This window comes from Diabrotica virgifera, chromosome 8, assembly GCF_917563875.1.
Source record: "Diabrotica virgifera virgifera chromosome 8, PGI_DIABVI_V3a".
NCBI classification, from domain to species: Eukaryota; Metazoa; Arthropoda; class Insecta; order Coleoptera; family Chrysomelidae; genus Diabrotica; species Diabrotica virgifera.
This window is the reverse complement of record NC_065450.1, coordinates 109,983,691-110,004,564: the sequence shown is the minus strand read 5'-3', so window position 1 is coordinate 110,004,564 and position 20,874 is coordinate 109,983,691. Positions and strand designations below refer to the sequence as shown.

General features: G+C 31.6%; 1 protein-coding gene across 1 annotated transcript in view; it reads left to right on the top strand.

Moving 5' to 3' along the window:
* LOC126890543 (serine/threonine-protein kinase OSR1) overlaps positions 1–19,944 on the top strand; it is a 396,681-nt gene extending 376,737 nt beyond the window's left edge. The window contains exon 3 of the mRNA XM_050659551.1: positions 19,730–19,944. Coding sequence (XP_050515508.1) covers positions 19,730–19,878 — 149 coding nt within the window. The 3' untranslated portion in view covers positions 19,879–19,944. The remainder of the gene's footprint in view (positions 1–19,729) is intronic.
* Positions 19,945–20,874: the final 930 nt, after the last annotated feature.

Sequence of the window (20,874 nt, the reverse complement as noted above, 5' to 3'; positions counted from 1 at the left end):
TGGGCATGCTTTCGTCCTTCCAAATTGTAACCATTAACTTGTGCATTCGCTTCGTGAGCTCCTCTCCGCCGTTGATGATCAGTTCGTTGTTGATTTCATCTGGCCCTGGCGTTTTGTTTACTTTTAGTTGTTTTAATACCTCCATGAATTCCTAATAAGTAGGTGCTACTTCCTCTTCATCTCTGTTATCTCTTATATCCTCATCCTCTGAATATGCCTTATTGTCGTTTTTGTATAGGTCCGTGAAATGTTTTTCCCAATCTTTTTTGTTTATTTTTGTGACAGATTTTTTGGTACTGTGTTGTTGTTTTATCTATTCGAACAATTTCTTGTTGTCTTTATTATTCGTTTCTAATTCTTGCATTTGTTCAGAGATCCATGTGTTCTTCTTTCTTCTATAGAGTTTCAATGCTTCTTGTTTTTCTTTTCTATATTGGTCCAGTTTGTTCCTGTTCGGCACTTTGTAGCCAATTGTTTCTTGCGAGGTGCTTCAGTTGACTTTTTTGGTGACATTCCTCATCAAACCATTCTTTCGATTCTTTGTTTTTTTGGAATCCTATTATTTGTTCTGCTGTCTCTATTATGCTGTTCTTTATGTTTTTCCATTATCCTTCTATTTCTATGTGCTCGTACTGACCCAATTTCTGTTCCAGTTGTTCTGTATATTGTTGCTTTGTTTCTTGCGTTTTCAGATTGGCTATATTCCATTTCCTCCTTTTTCCTTCCTTGTGATTATTTGCTTTGATTATTTTCATCTTAAGTTTTGCTATCAACAATATGTGGTCAGTGCCTCCATTTGCCCCTCTATATGACCTTACGTATTGTACTATTTGTGTACACTTTTTCGAAATTAGAGTATGATTTATTTGGTTTCCATCCATTCTTCCTGGTATCATCCATGGTATTTTGTTTTCTTTTTTATGTTTATGCCCAGTACTAACTATATATGTATTTGTTGCTGCTGCTAGGTTGCAGATTTCTCCCCCATTATCATTCGTAGTTTCATGAATGGTTTCTTTGCCAGCTACATTACGATTATAGTCCTCCTTTCCGATCTTTGCATTGAAATCACCCAATATTATTAATATGTCATTCCTCGGAATATTTTCACAGGTTTCTTCCAGGATGTCTTAGAATTCTGTTTTATCTTCTTGGTTTGCTTCTTCGGTGGGTGCATAGCAATTGACTATCGAGATGTGGGCTTGTTTATTTTCTTATGTAAGATATCCTTTCATTAACTGCTTTGAATTGTATCAGTTTTTCCCTCATTTTTTTGTTCACCATAAATGCCGTACCATTCGTTCCCTGTTTGTTTTCTCCCGAATAATACATGCTAAAGTTTTTCTTCTCAATTTTTCCTTCTTTCTTCCATCGTATTTCCTATACGGCTAGGATTTCTAGTTGCTATTTTTTCATTTCAAGAGCTATTTCTTGCATCTTACCTGCTGCCAGCATGGTTCTAATATTCCAAGAGCCCATTCTAATGGGTTTTGTTCTTTTCTTCTTATTAAGATTATTTCTTTATTTTGTGTGCGTTATTTTGTTTTCGTTAACCGTTTGCATTTCCGAGTCTTTTTTTGCCATGTCAATATCATATTTCAGCCGCTGTTCTTCGTTTATTAGTTTTTTGAATTTTCTATCAGCTGTTCTCTCTCTTCGTCCCATATCTAGATTTTGCCATTCACTATTAATTTCTTGTAGCCGATTTTCGTTTGCTTACCTTTGCTTCTTTCGTCCTTTGCTATTTTAATTATTTCCTTTTGTATTTCTTTTTCTTTCGATGTCCAATCGTTGTTTATATAGATACGATCTTTATGCTGTTTTAGTTTACGTTTCTTGTTTAGGATTTCCATTTTATCCGTGAGGGCTTCTGTTTCTATTGCGCATACTGTTTCTCCTATTTTTTTGCACTTCTTAGTTTTATTTGTATTTGCAACTCTTGGGCTCTGAAATTTTCCATTTCTTCTTTTAATTTCTTATAATCATTTGTTTCTACTTTCAACATAGTTACGATCAAGCTTTTCTTTTTGCTAAATTTCTCCAGTTGCTCCATTCATTCATGTAGCCGTTTTACTTCTTTTTTTAGTTTTTGTTTCTCTGCTTTTACACCCATTAACTCTTTATTGGTTTGTTGTTATTCTTTCCTTATTTGTTTTATTTCCTGAAGCATTTCATCGTTTTTATTCATTAGCTCTTTCATTATTGTAATCATAACATTTTCCATGTCTTCCTTGTTTTCGTTGCCTGCTTTGCTTGGTGACCGTTTTTTAATTTTACTTCTATTAAAACAATCATCCAAGTTTTCTCTTTTGCGTTTCGTTTCATCATCGGTTTAATTTTTTGTGACATTTTTTCCATTTTCTAGGAGTGCAGCGCTAAATACCTGGAATACCGATATTAGATTATCAACAATACTTAAAAAATGAAAGTTACCAATTCACCGGTAGTTAATGCGTTATTTAAAAATTACCTGCGCACCAGAGTTGCCAGTTGGTCTGTAATTAGGATGGGGATTAAAATAGATACGAATTCACCGGGACCCGGAAATATGCACACCCTGATATTCTAGTTACGTAAGCTCGTCCGATTGGCGCATGACGTTAACAACAGAGTAAAGCATAGTCCCGTCTATGCGTTCGTAATACGAACGCGAATGAAATTTGAGAATAGTACAAATGAATGAATTATGACTAAAAGAAACTAAGTGATTTTTATAGTTTAGAGGAAAATTATTAAACTATTTACTTTTATTTAAATTGATTTTCAGTTATTTGTAAAGTTCCCAGTTTCTTGATTATATTGGTATCCGGAAAATAAAAATATTCATATAATCGATATCTACTAAAATTATTATATTTCGTTAGTTGGCAAAAATTGATTAGTGGCCTACACATTAGTAAATATAATTTTTACCAAGGGGAAGAAAAGCCTCAAAATAAAACCATAAATTTAATGGATTGATAAAAAAACAAAATTTTTTACTTTTTAAACAATGTATTTCATCAGATTTAAGTAAGAGGCTTGGAAAAGACAAAAATAAGTTTTACAGTTTTCATGCCATGCACTTTATTTAAATTTTGTGCATGTGAAATAGACGTACATACAGCAACTATGTAGCAGTTTTCATAATTTTTCTTTTACGCAATGTCAGGTTGTTAAGAGACTTGTTTAATTCTTTAATTCGGAAGTACATCCGAGACCTAAAAAATAACTTGTTCGCTTTGTTAGAACAGTCTACAGTTGCACTTTTGGACATAAGGTTTTCTAAATAATTTTTAGTTACCAAAATGGAATCACCATTCATGTGGAAGGAAAAATTGTCTCCAGTTACTTAATATATGACAAGAGAGTGTCTGATGGTTTACATAAACCACACTTACTCAAATGATCAACCCACGTGTACGTTGAAACATCTTCGGATTGAATACTGGAGTCCTTCAATTTATGGCAGATATAACCAGACAAATTCTCCAAACCATCATACTCGAGGTCACTAATGTTTTTTCATTTTAACTCTCATTGAAAACTTGAAAATCCACAACTGTTTCGTTGTTAGAATCCAGCCTTTGGATCAATTGTCCAGAAATTGGTAAATCTGGGATGTCGTCTGTTTAAACGTTCGAAAATTCGTTCCGTTGTCTCTCCTACCCGTATATAACTTTTATAAAATAAAATAAAGCTTTTTGTTAACACTTTAAAAAAATTTTAATGGGTTTTCCCAAAGAGCTTCATTTTATGGTACTATGTATCACGTTAAAATATTTTATTTGGAATTTGAAGGATAAGATCGTCTTTTTATGAGCTACAAATTTACTTTTACTGGTTCTATAGACTAAGAATATACCATTTTTTCGTTTTTTTTATATGCTACATTTTTTCCATAGAATATTTTTTCGATATAATACTTACTTTGTGAGTATTTGCAAAAAACCGCCGAAAAACGTGTTTTTTTTTTGTTGAAAAGTAAATATTTTTAGTCGCAAGTGACTCTAGTACCTACTACTAAATTAACCTAGTACCTAAGTTAAAAAAACTCTATAGAACAAAAGTTGCTTAAACTTAGTCAGATCTGTTTCCGGACTTATTTTAAACGTATATTTTTTCACCCTCCAAGTAAAAGCAATCAACGGCACAAATTCAACTTTGAAGTGGGGGATGGGTAAAATCTAAATCCAAATTTTCATGCAATTAGGAGTTGACCCTGAAAATTATGTGTGTTTCTTTTTATCTTTTAAATCATTTTACTTAAAATCATTTTTAACTATCAAATAATAATTACATATTGAGTTATTTTATTTTTTAAACTTTAATAATATTTATAAAAAATTCTACTTTCTTGTAATGTATTTTTAAAACAAGCAATCATTTAAATAATTATTTTGTAACAATTTGTATTATTTAAGAATATAATAATTACATTTTGGTTTCGTAGTAAGTGTTTTTTAAGAATATTAATGTATAGTTTTAAAATATTGTATTGCAAATAATTATCATTATTAAATGGTTATTATTTGTCAAGTATTCTTTTTCTTTTTTCACACCCTTATGTATGTAATAAAACTAAGGGACTTTCTGAAAGGTCAATCGTAGACTTTAAAGACACAAAAGAAGCGATACTTAAAAGTTACGCCCATTATATATCTTTATATCGTGGGAAATATACAATACAACACGAGCTCCAACCGCTCGACGAATACTCTTTAGAGCTGGCATCAGTGTGTGATCTCGCGTTGAACGGTAAATATCTAAAATTTCGTATATAAGTCCTCCCCTTTACTTTTCAGCGACGGATCTCGTTTCGCTGTAAATTTATCAGAAAAATTTAAGTACAAAAATCTTTTCCCCTCTAAGTGTGCCATGATTAATATGTTAATTATAAAGATACTTATGAACAATATACTCCAATAATTAATTTCCTATTGGTGGATCTCGGGTTGTCCTCGATTTAGTCGGATCTCGCCTTGATATGAAGACGTATATATATATATATATATATATATATATATATATATATATATATATATATATATATATATTATATATAGGGGCCGGCGTAGCCGAGTGGTAGTGTGCTAGGCTAGCGTGCTGGTGGTGTGGAGTTCAAATCCTACCGCCGGCAAGAACAACTAGACATTTTTAAAATGTTTATAGGCCCCAGGTCGACTCAGCCTGAATAAAATGAGTACCTTGGGTAAAACCAGGGGTAATAATAAGCGGTTGAAGCGTAGCACTGGCCCTGTTACCTTCCTTGTATACCGTAGGCCCTAGATATAGCAGACTACCCTGCTATACTCCCAAAGCCACGTGAGCGGTATAAAACGGGAGACTCTTATTATATATATATATATATATATATATATATATATATATATATATATATATATATATATATATATATATATATATATATATATATATATATATATATATATATATAGATGCACGTTAAGTTGTGACTTCCGGTATACAGAAGAGGCTGTCCGACTTCCACGTTTTCTACTAGGAATTATTTTTTAAAAATTGTGTATTTGGTAAAAGGGGGGCTTATAAAATGGGTCTACCTATTGAGGGGAAAGGATTTACCAAAATAAATTTTGTATATATATACGTATATACCGAAGCGTACAGCATACGTTATGGCTTCCATATATAGGGTAGTTCAAGGCGCGTTGTCACTTCCAGCGGTGTTGTCATCTTTTGGAAGTCACAACGACTCGTCTGCTAGATTTACCTCCTATTTTGAGCGTAATGTGTGATCTTTTGAAACTTTTACTGTGAATACAATTGTCTGTGTTTTAAAGTTGTCTATTTAAATTAAAATATTGATATTCTTTTGATTATACAGGTTTACAAAAAAATACATTTCGGACTATTTGACGAAACCATATGACTAGGGGGGTTTTTGGGGTCGCTAGTTACGAATCTGGGGTTCGCTAACCATTATCACGTCAGGTAAAGGTTATTTCAAGGACAATCCAAGATAAATCGACAGTCGCTCTGAAAAAGTATATTAGGAGGGTTTTGGGGTCGCTTATAACGAATCCAGGATCCACTGACCTCTATCACGTCTAGCTGAAGGTCATTTCGAGGTCAAATCAAGATAAATCAACACAATCGCTGTGAAAAAGTATATTAGGGTGTTTTTGGGGTCCCTGATCACAAAACTGGGGCCCGTTGAGCTCAACCACGTCAGGTAAAGGCCATTTAAGGTCAAATCAATTTTGTTAACTCCTCCTGATTTGAACTTGAAATGACCTTTACATGACGTAGTAGAGCTCAACGGACCGCAGTTTTCATGATCAGCGACCGCAAAACTCCCTATACTTTCAGAGCAATTGTGTCAATTTATGTTGATTTGACCTTAAAATGACGTTGAACTAGACGAGATAGAGGTTAGCGGACTCCGGATTCATCTTCAGCGACCCCAAGAACCCCCTAATATACTTTTTCAGAGCGACTGTCGATTTATCTTGATTTGACCTTGAAATGACCTTTACCTGACGCGATAGAGGTGAGCAGACCCCGGATTTGTGATCAGCCACTCCAAAAACCCCCTTGTCATATGGTTTCGTCAAATTGTCCGAAATTTAGTTTTTTTTGTAAACCTGTGTTATTTATGATATGATTGAAATTTATTTTACAAAAATACTAATATATTATTATTGCTGTAAAATGGATTTATTGGAATTAATTAAAAAAGTGTTAATAGTAAGTCATTTATTTACGAAAATTATATCAAAAATGTTAATAAATAAATTTGAACTTATAGAAAATTTTAATATTTTAGATTTTATTACAGGCACCGTCCTTTTAATTTTTGATGTACCAATAATAATATGTAATAAAAAATTAAATGGCTAAACCCAGGTGGGGATTACCCGCTAAAAAGCTATCTAGATCCATCTTTTTCGAGCAGATTTTTCCCAATCTGCTACTCGATACTATTGACTATGCTTCTCCATTTCTTTCTATCCTCTTTTGTTTTTCTGCTAGTCTCTAATTCCTGCCCTATATAAATCTTCCTTTAATTCCTGTAACCATTTATTCTAGTTCCTCCGCGTCTCCTTCTAACTCCTGGTCTCCATTGTAAAATTGAGTTTATAGTTGTTGCGCTACCTGCTCTCCATATATGCCCCAACAATCCAACTCTGTGCCCAAATCAGAAAATCTGGAATAATATCTACCCGGGTCGAAACATTTTTTTTTAATATATGAAAATAGTTATTTATGAAACGGAGTGAGTGCTATACATGACGTAAGTTCGCAAAAAGTACTTCACGCACAATTTCATACAATATTTTATCTACGATAAACAAATAAAAATACTGTAACTCTTCGTCACTGGAATTCATTTCTATTCTACAATTCTTAGAACTGTGACATATAAAAATTCTAATTTCTTTCAAACCACAAAACTGTCAAATTTTTTTTGTAATTTATTGCTCATTATGTCATCACCTCTCTTGTGCTCTGCACAAGAGATCTAAGGTTAGAGCTAAGAATAAGGTTGGCTAGGTGCTAAGTTTTCTCGACTCTGTTTTACGGAATGGAAGCTTGGACCTTGAATGCGGCATCAATGAAAAAACTGGAATCATTCGAGATGTGGGTATATAGAAGAATTCTAAAAATATCATGGACAGAACACGTCACAAACAAAGAGGTTCTGAGAAAGGTGAATAAAGAAATGGAAGTCTTAAATACAATTAAAACCAGAAAATTGGAATATCTCGGACATATTACACGTGGAGAGAGATACAACTTGCTCCAACTCATTATGCAGGGAAAGATTCAAGGAAAAAGAAGCATAGGGAGACGCAGAATATCGTGGTTGCGCAACCTGAGAGAATGGTACGGATTTACATCAAACGAACTTTTCAGAGCAGCCGTCTCCAAGGTCCGAATAGCTATGATGATTGCCGACCTCCTTCGCGGAGATGGCACTTGAAGAAAAAGAAGATGTCATCACCATGAAACGCGAAAGTTAAGAAAGAATATTTAATTATATGAAAGTGTGTCAAAAACAGTGAGAAAAAGTAAATCCCATTTAAAATACATTGTTACTTCATGCTTACTTTAAAGCACTGCTATCTATAATGACAGTTTTCACAAACTAAAAATTTATCAATTATAATATGACATAGAGTAGATAAAAGTCATTTATTAATTATTAATTGATTATAGTCAGAAGAAAATTAGATCATGCACCCCTTGTTTTTTATAATTGTTAACATACTAAATTACATATCCAATAATTATTGTTATCCATTAAATAGATCGATGCAGATCGGCCTTATATTGGATCCTCTTCTATTAGTCCGTTCGCTGACGGTAAAATATTGCAAAACCCATAAATTTTAAAAAACCACTTAAGATTGACATGAAATTTGGCATACACATAGGTAACATATCAAAGAAGAAAATTGATATTGTGCCGATCTTTTCTTTTGCCAAGCAGACATTCCGTTAACATTTTTAGTCACAACATAATATCAATGTTAAAGTATTATTAGAGCAACGCGTTATGGTGTCACATTTCTTTTAATGACCGACACACAAAATATTTTAATGACGGATCCCACACTAGAACCAGATTTTTATTACCTACTGCTGATAAGGTAAAGAGTTATTAAATATCACTCGTTATCATCTCTGTGTTAATTTGAAATAATAAAATATAAATATTGTAGTTTTGTATTCTAAAATATTTGGAAAAAATATCTATGTATTTTTTTTTCATTTAGGTACACATCATTTTAAGGGATTGTCCGGAAGAGTACAGGCTCAATATATCGGCAAATGAATTTTGTTTTAAATACCGTCCGTATAGAGGAGGTGCTCGTTGGGGATAGGCGCAAAATCTTAGTCCAGTGCTAATTAAATGCATTAATTTTTTTCGAATTCTGAGAAAACTAATAAGTATTTTTGAAAAATTTAAACGCAGAATGGAAGCTTACATTATTACCGAGGGCAGAAAGTCCCTGAAAACTTATATAATGTTTATTTTAATAACTTATATACCTAATATATGTTTATTTTAATAAAGATAATGGGATGAAAAAACAAGAGAAAAGTTAGTGTGATTTTTAATTTCGAATATTTCATTCAAAAGAAACTTTTTTTTATTCCAAGGGACTTTCGGTCCCCCGTAATAATGTTATCTTTCATTCTGGGTGTATGTTTTAAAAAATATTTATTAGTTTTCTCAGGATTCGAAAAAAATAAATGTATTTAAATAGCATTGGACAGAGATTTTGCGCCTACCCCCTTAAGAGAGAGTTTACTGCATTTTATATTATTACTAGAATTTATTACTTTAAACTTTTTATCGCTCTTGATTCATTTTATCGTGTATTTAATTCCATTCAATTGTAATTGTACATTCAATTTTTTTGTAATTTTTACACGTTTTATTACTTTCGAAATAACAATAACTATAAAATCGATTTTTCAGCCTACTTGGGTCAAAAAAATACACAATTTTCGGAAATTTCGTTAAATGAGAACATTTACCTACATTTCTTGTATTTAAGCTTTTAATAAGATTTTTAAAAATAATTTAGATTATTTAATAGATACATTCACCGGCACGACAAACGGGCACCCCAAAAAATGGGTCATTTTTGATGGCTCGTATCTCCTAAACCTATTCTCCGATTTAAGTATTTCTTTAATATGTTACAGCCTTATTCTTTAACTATATCGCTGTAATAATATTGTTTCTAGACAGGTAAATTATCATTGTATACTGGGCGTACCAATCAAACTGGCTTTTTTTCAATTTTCACAACACTCTGTGGAATATTCTAGCCTTTATACAATATTGAAATTAAAACCCAACTATAGCCCCAGGTTTTCTTAATGTTCTGTTTGTTATTCATTCGCTTATGTTGGATAATAAAAAAGTTAGGGACTTTAACAATTAAACATGTTCTTTATCAATACATGGTGTTTCTAAATAAGTGCGACAAACTTTAAGGGGTAATTCTGCATGAAAAAATAATGATCGTTTACTTGATAAAGCTATGTCCGCAAATGCTTGCAAATATAAAATTATTTTGCCACACGATCATTATTTTTTCATGCAGAAATTACCCCTTAAAATTTGTCGCACTTATATTTAGAAACACCTGTATCGATAAAGAACATGGCTAGTTGTTAAAGTCCTTAACTTTTTTATTATCCAACGTAAGCGAATGAATAAAAAAACAGAATGATAATAAAACCTGGAGCTATAGTTAGGCTTTAATTTAAATATTTTATAAAGGCTAGAATATTCCACAGGGTGTTGTGAAAATTGAGAAAAAAACCCAGTTTGATTGGTATACCCGGTATACAATGAAAATTTACCTGTCTATCAACAATGTTATCATAGCTATATTGTTAAATAATAAGGCTATAACATATTAAAAACATTACTTAAATTGGACCAAAGGTTTGGGAGATACGAGACATCAAAAATTACCCATTTTTTTAGGGTGCCCGTTTTTCGTGCCGGTGAGTGTAGATTAAATTAGAAGTTCATTGTAAAAAAGGAAGTAAACAAAAACACGAGAAAAATGAATTTATATAAGTAAATAGGTAAGTAAATATTATAGATTGAAATAAGTACAGAAAATATATAATTATAGAGATATATAATCACTTATTGTACCTTCATTTAAGGCTAACTTTAAAAGTAAAGCAGATCTGCTATTATTCATGTTTAAAAACAAAAGGCACACAAAACACTAAGTACGATTAGGACCGCGAATCTACTACAGATAAATGTCTGGAAACCGTTACACAGGGTTGCCAAAAAACGGAAGTCACACCGAGCGGTGTGGTATACGGAAGACGCTACGCGTTGTGTACATAACCTGTATAGGAGCACGGGAGGGACACTAGCGCTGGTGATATACCGTCGAACTAAAATCTGATCTTATGAGTATGTTAGATACGATATGACTTCTAGCGAAATTTTTAATATAAGCCTTCTGATACCATCTAGTAGCCAAATTCGTAAAAATATAGGCAAAACGTTGTGACTTCCGAAATCGGAAGTCATAACGGTATATATGAAGTAACAACGTATTACGAGAATCTACTTTGGAAGTCACATGGATACATGTATCAATATATATATATATATATATATATATATATATATATATATATATATATATATATATATATATATTGTATATATATATATATATATATATATATATATACATGTATCAATATATATATATATATATATATATATATATATATATATATATATATATATATATATATATATTGATACATGTATCCATGTGACTTCCAAAGTAGATTCTCGTAATACGTTGTTACTTCATATATACCGTTATGACTTCCGATTTCGGAAGTCACAACGTTTTGCCTATATTTTTACGAATTTGGCTACTAGATGGTATCAGAAGGCTTATATTAAAAATTTCGCTGGAAGTCATATCGTATCTAACATACTCATAAGATCAGATTTTAGTTCGACGGTATATCACCAGCGCTAGTGTCGCTCCCGTGCTACTATACAGGTTATGTACACAACGCGTAGCGTCTTCCGTATACCACACCGCTCGGTGTGACTTCCGTTTTTTGGCAACCCTGTGTAACGGTTTCCAGACATTTATGTGTTGTAGATTCGCGGTCCTAATCGTACTTAGTGTTTTGTGTGCCTTTTGTTTTTAAACATGAATAATAGCAGATCTGCTTTACTTTTAAAGTTAGCCTTAAATGAAGGTACAATAAGTGATTATATATCTCTATAATTATATATTTTCTGTACTTATTTTTATCTATAATATTTACTTACCTATTTACTTATATAAATTCATTTTTCTCGTGTTTTTGTTTACTTCCTTTTTTACAATGAACTTCTAATTTAATCTACACTCACCGGCACGAAAAACGGGCACCCTAAAAAAATGGGTAATTTTTGATGTCTCGTATCTCCCAAACCTTTGGTCCGATTTAAGTAATGTTTTTAATATGTTATAGCCTTATTATTTAACAATATAGCTATGATAACATTGTTGATAGACAGGTAAATTTTCATTGTATACCGGGTGTACCAATCAAACTGGGTTTTTTTCTCAATTTTCACAACACCCTGTGGAATATTCTAGCCTTTATAAAATATTTAAATTAAAGCCTAACTATAGCTCCAGGTTTTATCAACATTCTGTTTTTTTATTCATTCGCTTACGTTGGATAATAAAAAAGTTAAGGACTTTAACAACTAGCCATGTTCTTTATCGATACAGGTGTTTCTAAATATAAGTGCGACAAATTTTAAGGGGTAATTTCTGCATGAAAAAATAATGATCGTGTGGCAAAATAATTTTATATTTGCAAGCATTTGCGGACATAGCTTTATCAAGTAAACGATCATTATTTTTGCATGCAGAATTACCCCTTAAAGTTTGTCGCACTTATTTAGAAACACCATGTATTGATAAAGAACATGTTTAATTGTTAAAGTCCCTAACTTTTTTATTATCCAACATAAGCGAATGAATAACAAACAGAACATTAAGAAAACCTGGGGCTATAGTTGGGTTTTAATTTCAATATTGTATAAAGGCTAGAATATTCCACAGAGTGTTGTGAAAATTGAAAAAAAAAACCAGTTTGATTGGTACGCCCAGTATACAATGATAATTTACCTGTCTAGAAACAATATTATTACAGCGATATAGTTAAAGAATAAGGCTATAACATATTAAAGAAATACTTAAATCGGAGAATAGGTTTAGGAGATACGAGCCATCAAAAATGACCCATTTTTTGGGGTGCCCGTTTTTCGTGCCGGTGAATGTATCTATTAAATAATCTAAATTATTTTTAAAAATCTTATTAAAAGCTTAAATACAAGAAATGTAGGTAAATGTTCTCATTTAACGAAATTTCCGAAAATTGTGTATTTTTTTGACCCAAGTAGGCTGAAAAATCGATTTTATAGTTATTGTTATTTCGAAAGTAATAAAACGTGTAAAAATTACAAAAAAATTGAATGTACAATTACAATTGAATGGAATTAAATACACGATAAAATGAATCAAGAGCGATAAAAAGTTTAAAGTAATAAATTCTAGTAATAATATAAAATGCAGTAAACTCTCTCTTAAGGGGGTAGGCGCAAAATCTCTGTCCAATGCTATTTAAATACATTTATTTTTTTCGAATCCTGAGAAAACTAATAAATATTTTTTAAAACATACACCCTGAATGAAAGATAACATTATTACGGGGGACCGAAAGTCCCTTAGAATAAAAAAAAGTTTCTTTTGAATGAAATATTCGAAATTAAAAATCACACTAACTTTTCTCTTGTTTTTTCATCCCATTATCTTTATTAAAATAAACATATATTAGGTATATAAGTTATTAAAATAAACATTATATAAGTTTTCAGGGACTTTCTGCCCTCGGTAATAATGTAAGCTTCCATTCTGCGTTTAAATTTTTCAAAAATACTTATTAGTTTTCTCAGAATTCGAAAAAAATTAATGCATTTAATTAGCACTGGACTAAGATTTTGCGCCTATCCCCAACGAGCACCTCCTCTATACGGACGGTATTTAAAACAAAATTCATTTGCCGATATACTGAGCCTGTACTCTTCCGGACAATCCCTTAAAATGATGTGTACCTAAATGAAAAAAAAAATACATAGATATTTTTTCCAAATATTTTAGAATACAAAACTACAATATTTATATTTTATTATTTCAAATTAACACAGAGATGACAACGAGTGATATTTAATAACTCTTTACCTTATCAGCAGTAGGTAATAAAAATCTGGTTCTAGTGTGGGATCCGTCATTAAAATATTTTGTGTGTCGGTCATTAAAAGAAATATGACACCATAACGCGTTGCTCTAATAATACTTTAACATTGATATTATGTTGTGACTAAAAATGTTAACGGAATGTCTGCTTGGCAAAAGAAAACATCGGCACAATATCAATTTTCTTCTTTGATATGTTACCTATGTGTATGCCAAATTTCATGTCAATCTTAAGTGGTTTTTTAAAATTTATGGGTTTTGCAATATTTTACCGTCAGCGAACGGACTAATAGAAGAGGATCCGATATAAGGCCGATCTGCATCGATATATTTAATGGATAGCAATAATTATTGGATATGTAATTTAGTATGTTAACAATTATAAAAAACAAGGGGTGAATGATCTAATTTTCTTCTGACTATAATCAATTAATAATTAATAAATGACTTTTATCTACTCTATGTCATATTATAATATATAAATTTTTAGTTTGTGAAAACTGTCATTATATATAGCAGTGCTTTAAAGTAAGCATGAAGTAACAATGTATTTTAAATGGGATTTACTTTTTCTCACTGTTTTTGACACACTTTCATATAATTAAATATTCTTTCTTAACTTTCGCGTTTCATGGTGATGACATCTTCTTTTTCTTCAAGTGCCATCTCCGCGAAGGAGGTCGGCAATCATCATAGCTATTCGGACCTTGGAGACGGCTGCTCTGAAAAGTTCGTTTGATGTACATCCGTACCATTCTCTCAGGTTGCGCAACCACGATATTCTGCGTCTCCCTATGCTTCTTTTTCCTTGAATCTTTCCCTGCATAATGAGTTGGAGCAAGTTGTATCTCTCTCCACGTGTAATATGTCCGAGATATTCCAATTTTCTGGTTTTAATTGTATTTAAGACTTCCATTTCTTTATTCACCTTTCTCAGAACCTCTTTGTTTGTGACGTGTTCTGTCCATGATATTTTTAGAATTCTTCTATATACCCACATCTCGAATGATTCCAGTTTTTTCATTGATGCCGCATTCAAGGTCCAAGCTTCCATTCCGTAAAACAGAGTCGAGAAAACGTAGCACCTAGCCAACCTTATTCTTAGCTCTAACCTTAGATCTCTTGTGCAGAGCACAAGAGAGGTGATGACATAATGAGCAATAAATTACAAAAAAAAAATTTGACAGTTTTGTGGTTTGAAAGAAATTAGAATTTTTATATGTCACAGTTCTAAGAATTGTAGAATAGAAATGAATTCCAGTGACGAAGAGTTACAGTATTTTTATTTGTTTATCGTAGATAAAATATTTTATGAAATTGTGCGTGAAGTACTTTTTGCGAACTTACGCGATGTATAGCACTCACTCCGTTTCATAAATAACTATTTTCATATATTAAAAAAAAAATGTTTCGACCCGGGTAGATATTATTCCAGATTTTCAGATTTGGGCACAGAGTTGGATTGTTGGGGCATATATGGAGAGCAGGTAGCGCAACAACTATAAACTCAATTTTACAATTGTTGGGGCATATATGGAGAGCAGGTAGCGCAACAACTATAAACTCAATTTTACAATGGAGACCCGGAGTTAGAAGGAGACGCGGAGGAACTAGAATAAATGGTTACAGGAATTAAAGGAAGATTTATATAGGGCAGGAATTAGAGACTAGCAGAAAAACAAAAGAGGATAGAAAGAAATGGAGAAGCATAGTCAATAGTATCGAGTAGCAGATTGGGAAAAATCTGCTCGAAAAAGATGGATCTAGATAGCTTTTTAGCGGGTAATCCCCACCTGGAGGGTTTAGCCATTTAATTTTTTATTACATATTATTATTGGTACATCAAAAATTAAAAGGACGGTGCCTGTAATAAAATCTAAAATATTAAAATTTTCTATAAGTTCAAATTTATTTATTAACATTTTTGATATAATTTTCATAAATAAATGACTTACTATTAACACTTTTTTAATTAATTCCAATAAATCCATTTTACAGCAATAATAATATATTAGTATTTTTGTTAAAATAAATATCAATCATATTATCATAAATAACACAGGTTTACAAAAAAAACTAAATTTCGGACAATTTGACGAAACCATATGACAAGGGGGTTTTTGGAGTGGCTGATCACAAATCCGGGGTCTGCTCACCTCTATCGCGTCAGGTAAAGGTCATTTCAAGGTCAAATCAAGATAAATCGACAGTCGCTCTGAAAAAGTATATTAGGGGGTTCTTGGGGTCGCTGAAGATGAATCCGGAGTCCGCTGACCTCTATCTCGTCTAGTTCAACGTCATTTTAAGGTCAAATCAACATAAATTGACACAATTGCTCTGAAAGTATAGGGAGTTTTGGGGTCGCTGATCATGAAAACTGCGGTCCGTTGAGCTCTACTACGTCATGTAAAGGTCATTTCAAGTTCAAATCAGGAGGAGTTAACAAAATTGATTTGACCTTGAAATGGCCTTTACCTGACGTGGTTGAGCTCAACGGGCCCCAGTTTTGTGATCAGGGACCCCAAAAACACCCTAATATACTTTTTCACAGCGATTGTGTTGATTTATCTTGATTTGACCTCGAAATGACCTTCAGCTACACGTGATAGAGGTCAGCGGATCCGGGATTCGTTATAAGCGACCCCAAAACCCTCCTAACATACTTTTTCAGAGCGACTGTCGATTTATCTTGATTTGTCCTTGAAATAACCTTTACCTGACGTGATAGAGGTTAGCGAACCCCGGATTCGTAACCAGCGACCCCAAAAACCCCCCTAGTCATATGGTTTCGTCAAATAGTCCGAAATGTATTTTTTTGTATACCTGTATAATCAAAAGAATATCAATATTTTAATTTAAATAGACAACTTTAAAACACAGACAACTGTATTCACAGTAAAAGTTTCAAAAGATCACACATTACGCTCAAAATAGGAGGTAAATCTAGCAGACGAGTCGTTGTGACTTCCAAAATATGACAACACCGCTGGAAGTCTGTATACCGGAAGTCACAACTTAACGTGCATCAATATATATATATATATATATATATATATATACAGGGTGGTTCATCTTATTCGCCTCGGTCTCTGTACGGAAAACCACTTGATATTTTAAAAAAATTTCTTCACAGAAATATACAGGGCCTTTAATACTACAACCTAAAAATAATGTGAATTATACAGGGTGTTCCAAAAAAGAGTGGTATATCAAAGTTATATTTTTTCTTATGGAATGCCCTATATCTGATGACATTATTGAATTGACCTTAAAAAATAAGCTATACTTTCATAAGGGTTCCCTATACCTAAATACAGGGTGTTTTGATTTATTTCGATTTTTATAGAAATGTAAGGTTTTAGAAAAAAATAAATATCTACGAATCTAAGAAGCAGTAACAAATTATTTCTTGGATCTTAATAATAGACTATTTAGCATACTTAAACAGATGCTTATTGCAACAAAATTTTTTACAGGGTGGTCAAAATATGAGATTGTTCTATTAACAAATTCAAGCTGTAATAACTTATTTATTTTAAATGGAACACCCTGTATCTTACTAGTCTATCGCGTAGAAAATTTACTTAGCTTTCAATTCTTATTAGGGTTTCCTATACCTATCTTTTTACAGGGTGGTCAAAATATTAGATTGTTCTATTAACAAATTCAAGCTGTAATAACTTACTTATTTTAAATGGAACACCCTGTAGCTTACTAGTCTATCGAGTAGAAAATTTACTTAGCTTTCAATTCTTATTAGGGTTTCCTATACCTATCTAGCTTCATTTTTTAAATATTTAAAGATTTCCTAATTTGTAAGCTTTAAAAATTAGAATTAAGTACCTATGTCGTGGTTATGTACAACACATCCCCAACACCGGCAATATACTTAGATATCTTAGGCAAGATAGTTTCATTAATAAAATTCACATTTTTATCATTTAATCACACAGAGTGTTCTTATTTTAAATGACATACTCGATATTCTATTCTTTATAATGGAATATATTTAAAATCTCTTCAATTCCATGTAACATTCTCAATACACATGTTATTCTGTAAATATAAATTCCCATGTTATTCTGTAAATACCCATTTTTACATATTTTTGTACAATAATCTCGTTTTCGTCAAAGTAGCCATTGCATTTAATTGTTTGTAATTGCGATTTAAAAATTCAAACAAAAAGTGGCGTTCTTAAATTTACTTAATAACCGTTGGGTTAAGATATGGAAAATACTTATACGGAATGAAATATAATTTAAATATCTTCCAGAATACGGCATCTAATATAGGGTATACAGTTTAAAATAAACATATTATTCAATTTCAAATGTAGGCCAAAATCAACTAAAATAATACAACACTATGTGTGATTACATGATAACAATGAACATTTTATTATTAATGACAGTATCTTGTCTAAGTATATTGCCGGTGTTGGTGGTGTGTTGTACATAAACACGAAATAGGTACTTATGTAATTCTAATTTTTAAAGCTTACAAATTAGGAAATCTTTAAATATTTAAAAAATGAAGGGAGATAGGTATAGGAAACCCTAATAAGAATTGAAAGCTAAGTAAACTTTCTACTCGATAGACTAGTAAGCTACAGGGTGTTCCATTTAAAATAAGTAAGTTATTACAGCTTGAATTTGTTAATAGAACAATCTAATATTTTGACCACCCTGTAAAAAGATAGGTATAGGAAACCCTAATACAAATTGAAAGCTAAGCAAATTTTCTACGCGATAGACTAGTAAGATACAGGGTGTTCCATTTAAAATAAGTAAGTTATTACAGCTTGAATTTGTTAATAGAACAATCTCATATTTTGACCACCCTGTAAGAAATTTTGTTGCAATAAGCATCTGTTTAAGTATGCTAAATAGTCTATTACTAAGATCCAAGAAATAGTTTGTTACTGCTTCTTAGATTCGTAGATATTTATTTTTTTCTAAAACCTTACATTTTTATAAAAATCGAAATAAATCAAAACACCCTGTATTTAGGTATAGGGAACCCTTATGAAAGTATAGCTTATTTTTTAAGGTCAATTCAATAATGTCATCAGATATAGGGCATTCCATAAGAAAAAATATAACTTTGATATACCACTCTTTTTTGGAACACCCTGTATAATTCACATTATTTTTAGGTTGTAGTATTAAAGGCCCTGTATATTTCTGTGAAGAAATTTTTTTAAAATATCAAGTGGTTTTCCGTACAGAGACCGAGGCGAATAAGATGAACCACCCTGTATATATATATATATATATATATATATATATATATATATATAATATATATATATATATATATATATATATATAGATATATATAGATATATATATAAAACAAGGTTGAAATATTGGGGTAGCAGCAATCTCAAAGAAAACTCTTTATAATAATTCCAAGCTTTCGATAATGTTTATTATCATCTTCAGGAAAATTATTTGAGGATGTAGAGCCTAGTTGTTAAATACTGACATAACAATGAAATTTTGTCTTGGTAAATAGTAAATAATATAAATTAAAGTAAAAACTATATAAAAACTTATAAAAATCTGAGTATAAAGCGATAAAAGCTAAAATATTTTTTAAAAAATTATGTATGTCTAATTGGCATTTTACAAAATGTCTAACCCAATATTTCAACCTTGTTTCCTAACTGTTCAGCAAAGATTATATACCTGTTATATATATATATATATATATATATATATATATATATATATATATATATATATATATATATATATGTATGAATAAAAGTCAAATACAACGTATTTTGAATTAAAATTGTAGTTTCTTCCCATTAAATAGATGTGTCAATTTAACTTATTGTTTTATGAAAGCATTTTTTTTTGTAATCCTACGTAACGTTAAATAAAAACTACTATGTTAATTTAATATATTTTTTTTAATTGCAGGAGGTAGTTTATTGGACATAATAAAACATAAAATGAGGGCATCCAATTGTAAACACGGAGTATTTGACGAAGCGACCATTGCCACCGTTCTTAGAGAAGTATTGAAAGGCCTAGAATATTTTCACAGTAATGGACAAATCCACAGGTAAATGTCTTCGGTAATGTAGTATAAGTTTAGGATATTTCAAACACATGCTGTTTTTTTAGTTACGAAATCAATTGTTTAGCTTTAAAAACAACTAATTTAAATTATATTCTGTAAGTTTTCTTACAGGCTTATTAGCCTAATTTTAAGCTTAGCCTTTACCCTAGGCTTGTTAACTTTTTATGCTTTAGCCTCCCTCCTTAAATGTTTGAAACTACATCTCCAAGTGTTCTGGCAGCTTAGGGAGAATTGAACAACACTAATTTCGGTCGTGTGATATAAACTTGGTGGGAAGAACCACAATAGACACCAAAGAACTTTATGTGGAGCTTGAAGAAAATGCGAAAGAAATGGGGTTAGCCGTCAACGTTGATAAAACTAAGCCCTAATACAAGCAAGGAAACAACGAAATTTGCAGAAGTTGACAATAGATGACGCTAATATTGCACCGAGGAGGAGAAAATGCGGAAACGGATAATGCTTGTTAACAAAGCATACTTCTCTCTGTCGCAGGTGTTTGGATCCAAAGACATCCATAGGGAAGTAAAGTTTAAAATATATAAAACCATCATACGGCCAATAACAAAGGCGTAGAATATGGTACAACATGGCATAGAAACATGAATCAAAACAGAAAAGACAATAAACTTTATTAATACTTTTGAAAGAAAGATATTAAGGAGGATATTGGGACCTATTTGCAACAATGGTATATGAAGAATAAGGTTCAACCACGAGTTATACCAATATTACAAAGGACTCTCTATAGCAAATTATGCAAAAATACAAAGATTTCGCTGGACAGGTCACCTCATAAGAATGGACAATGACAGAACACCTAGTAGAACGCTTAGGAAGACCAAAAAAGAGGTGGATAGACGAAGTGAGAACCGATGCTAAAGAGATATTGAGGATGGATAACTGGAGGAGAGCAGCCAGGGACAGAGATACTTAGAGGATGATGCTGGGGGAAGCCAGGGCACTACTTGGGCTGTAGCGT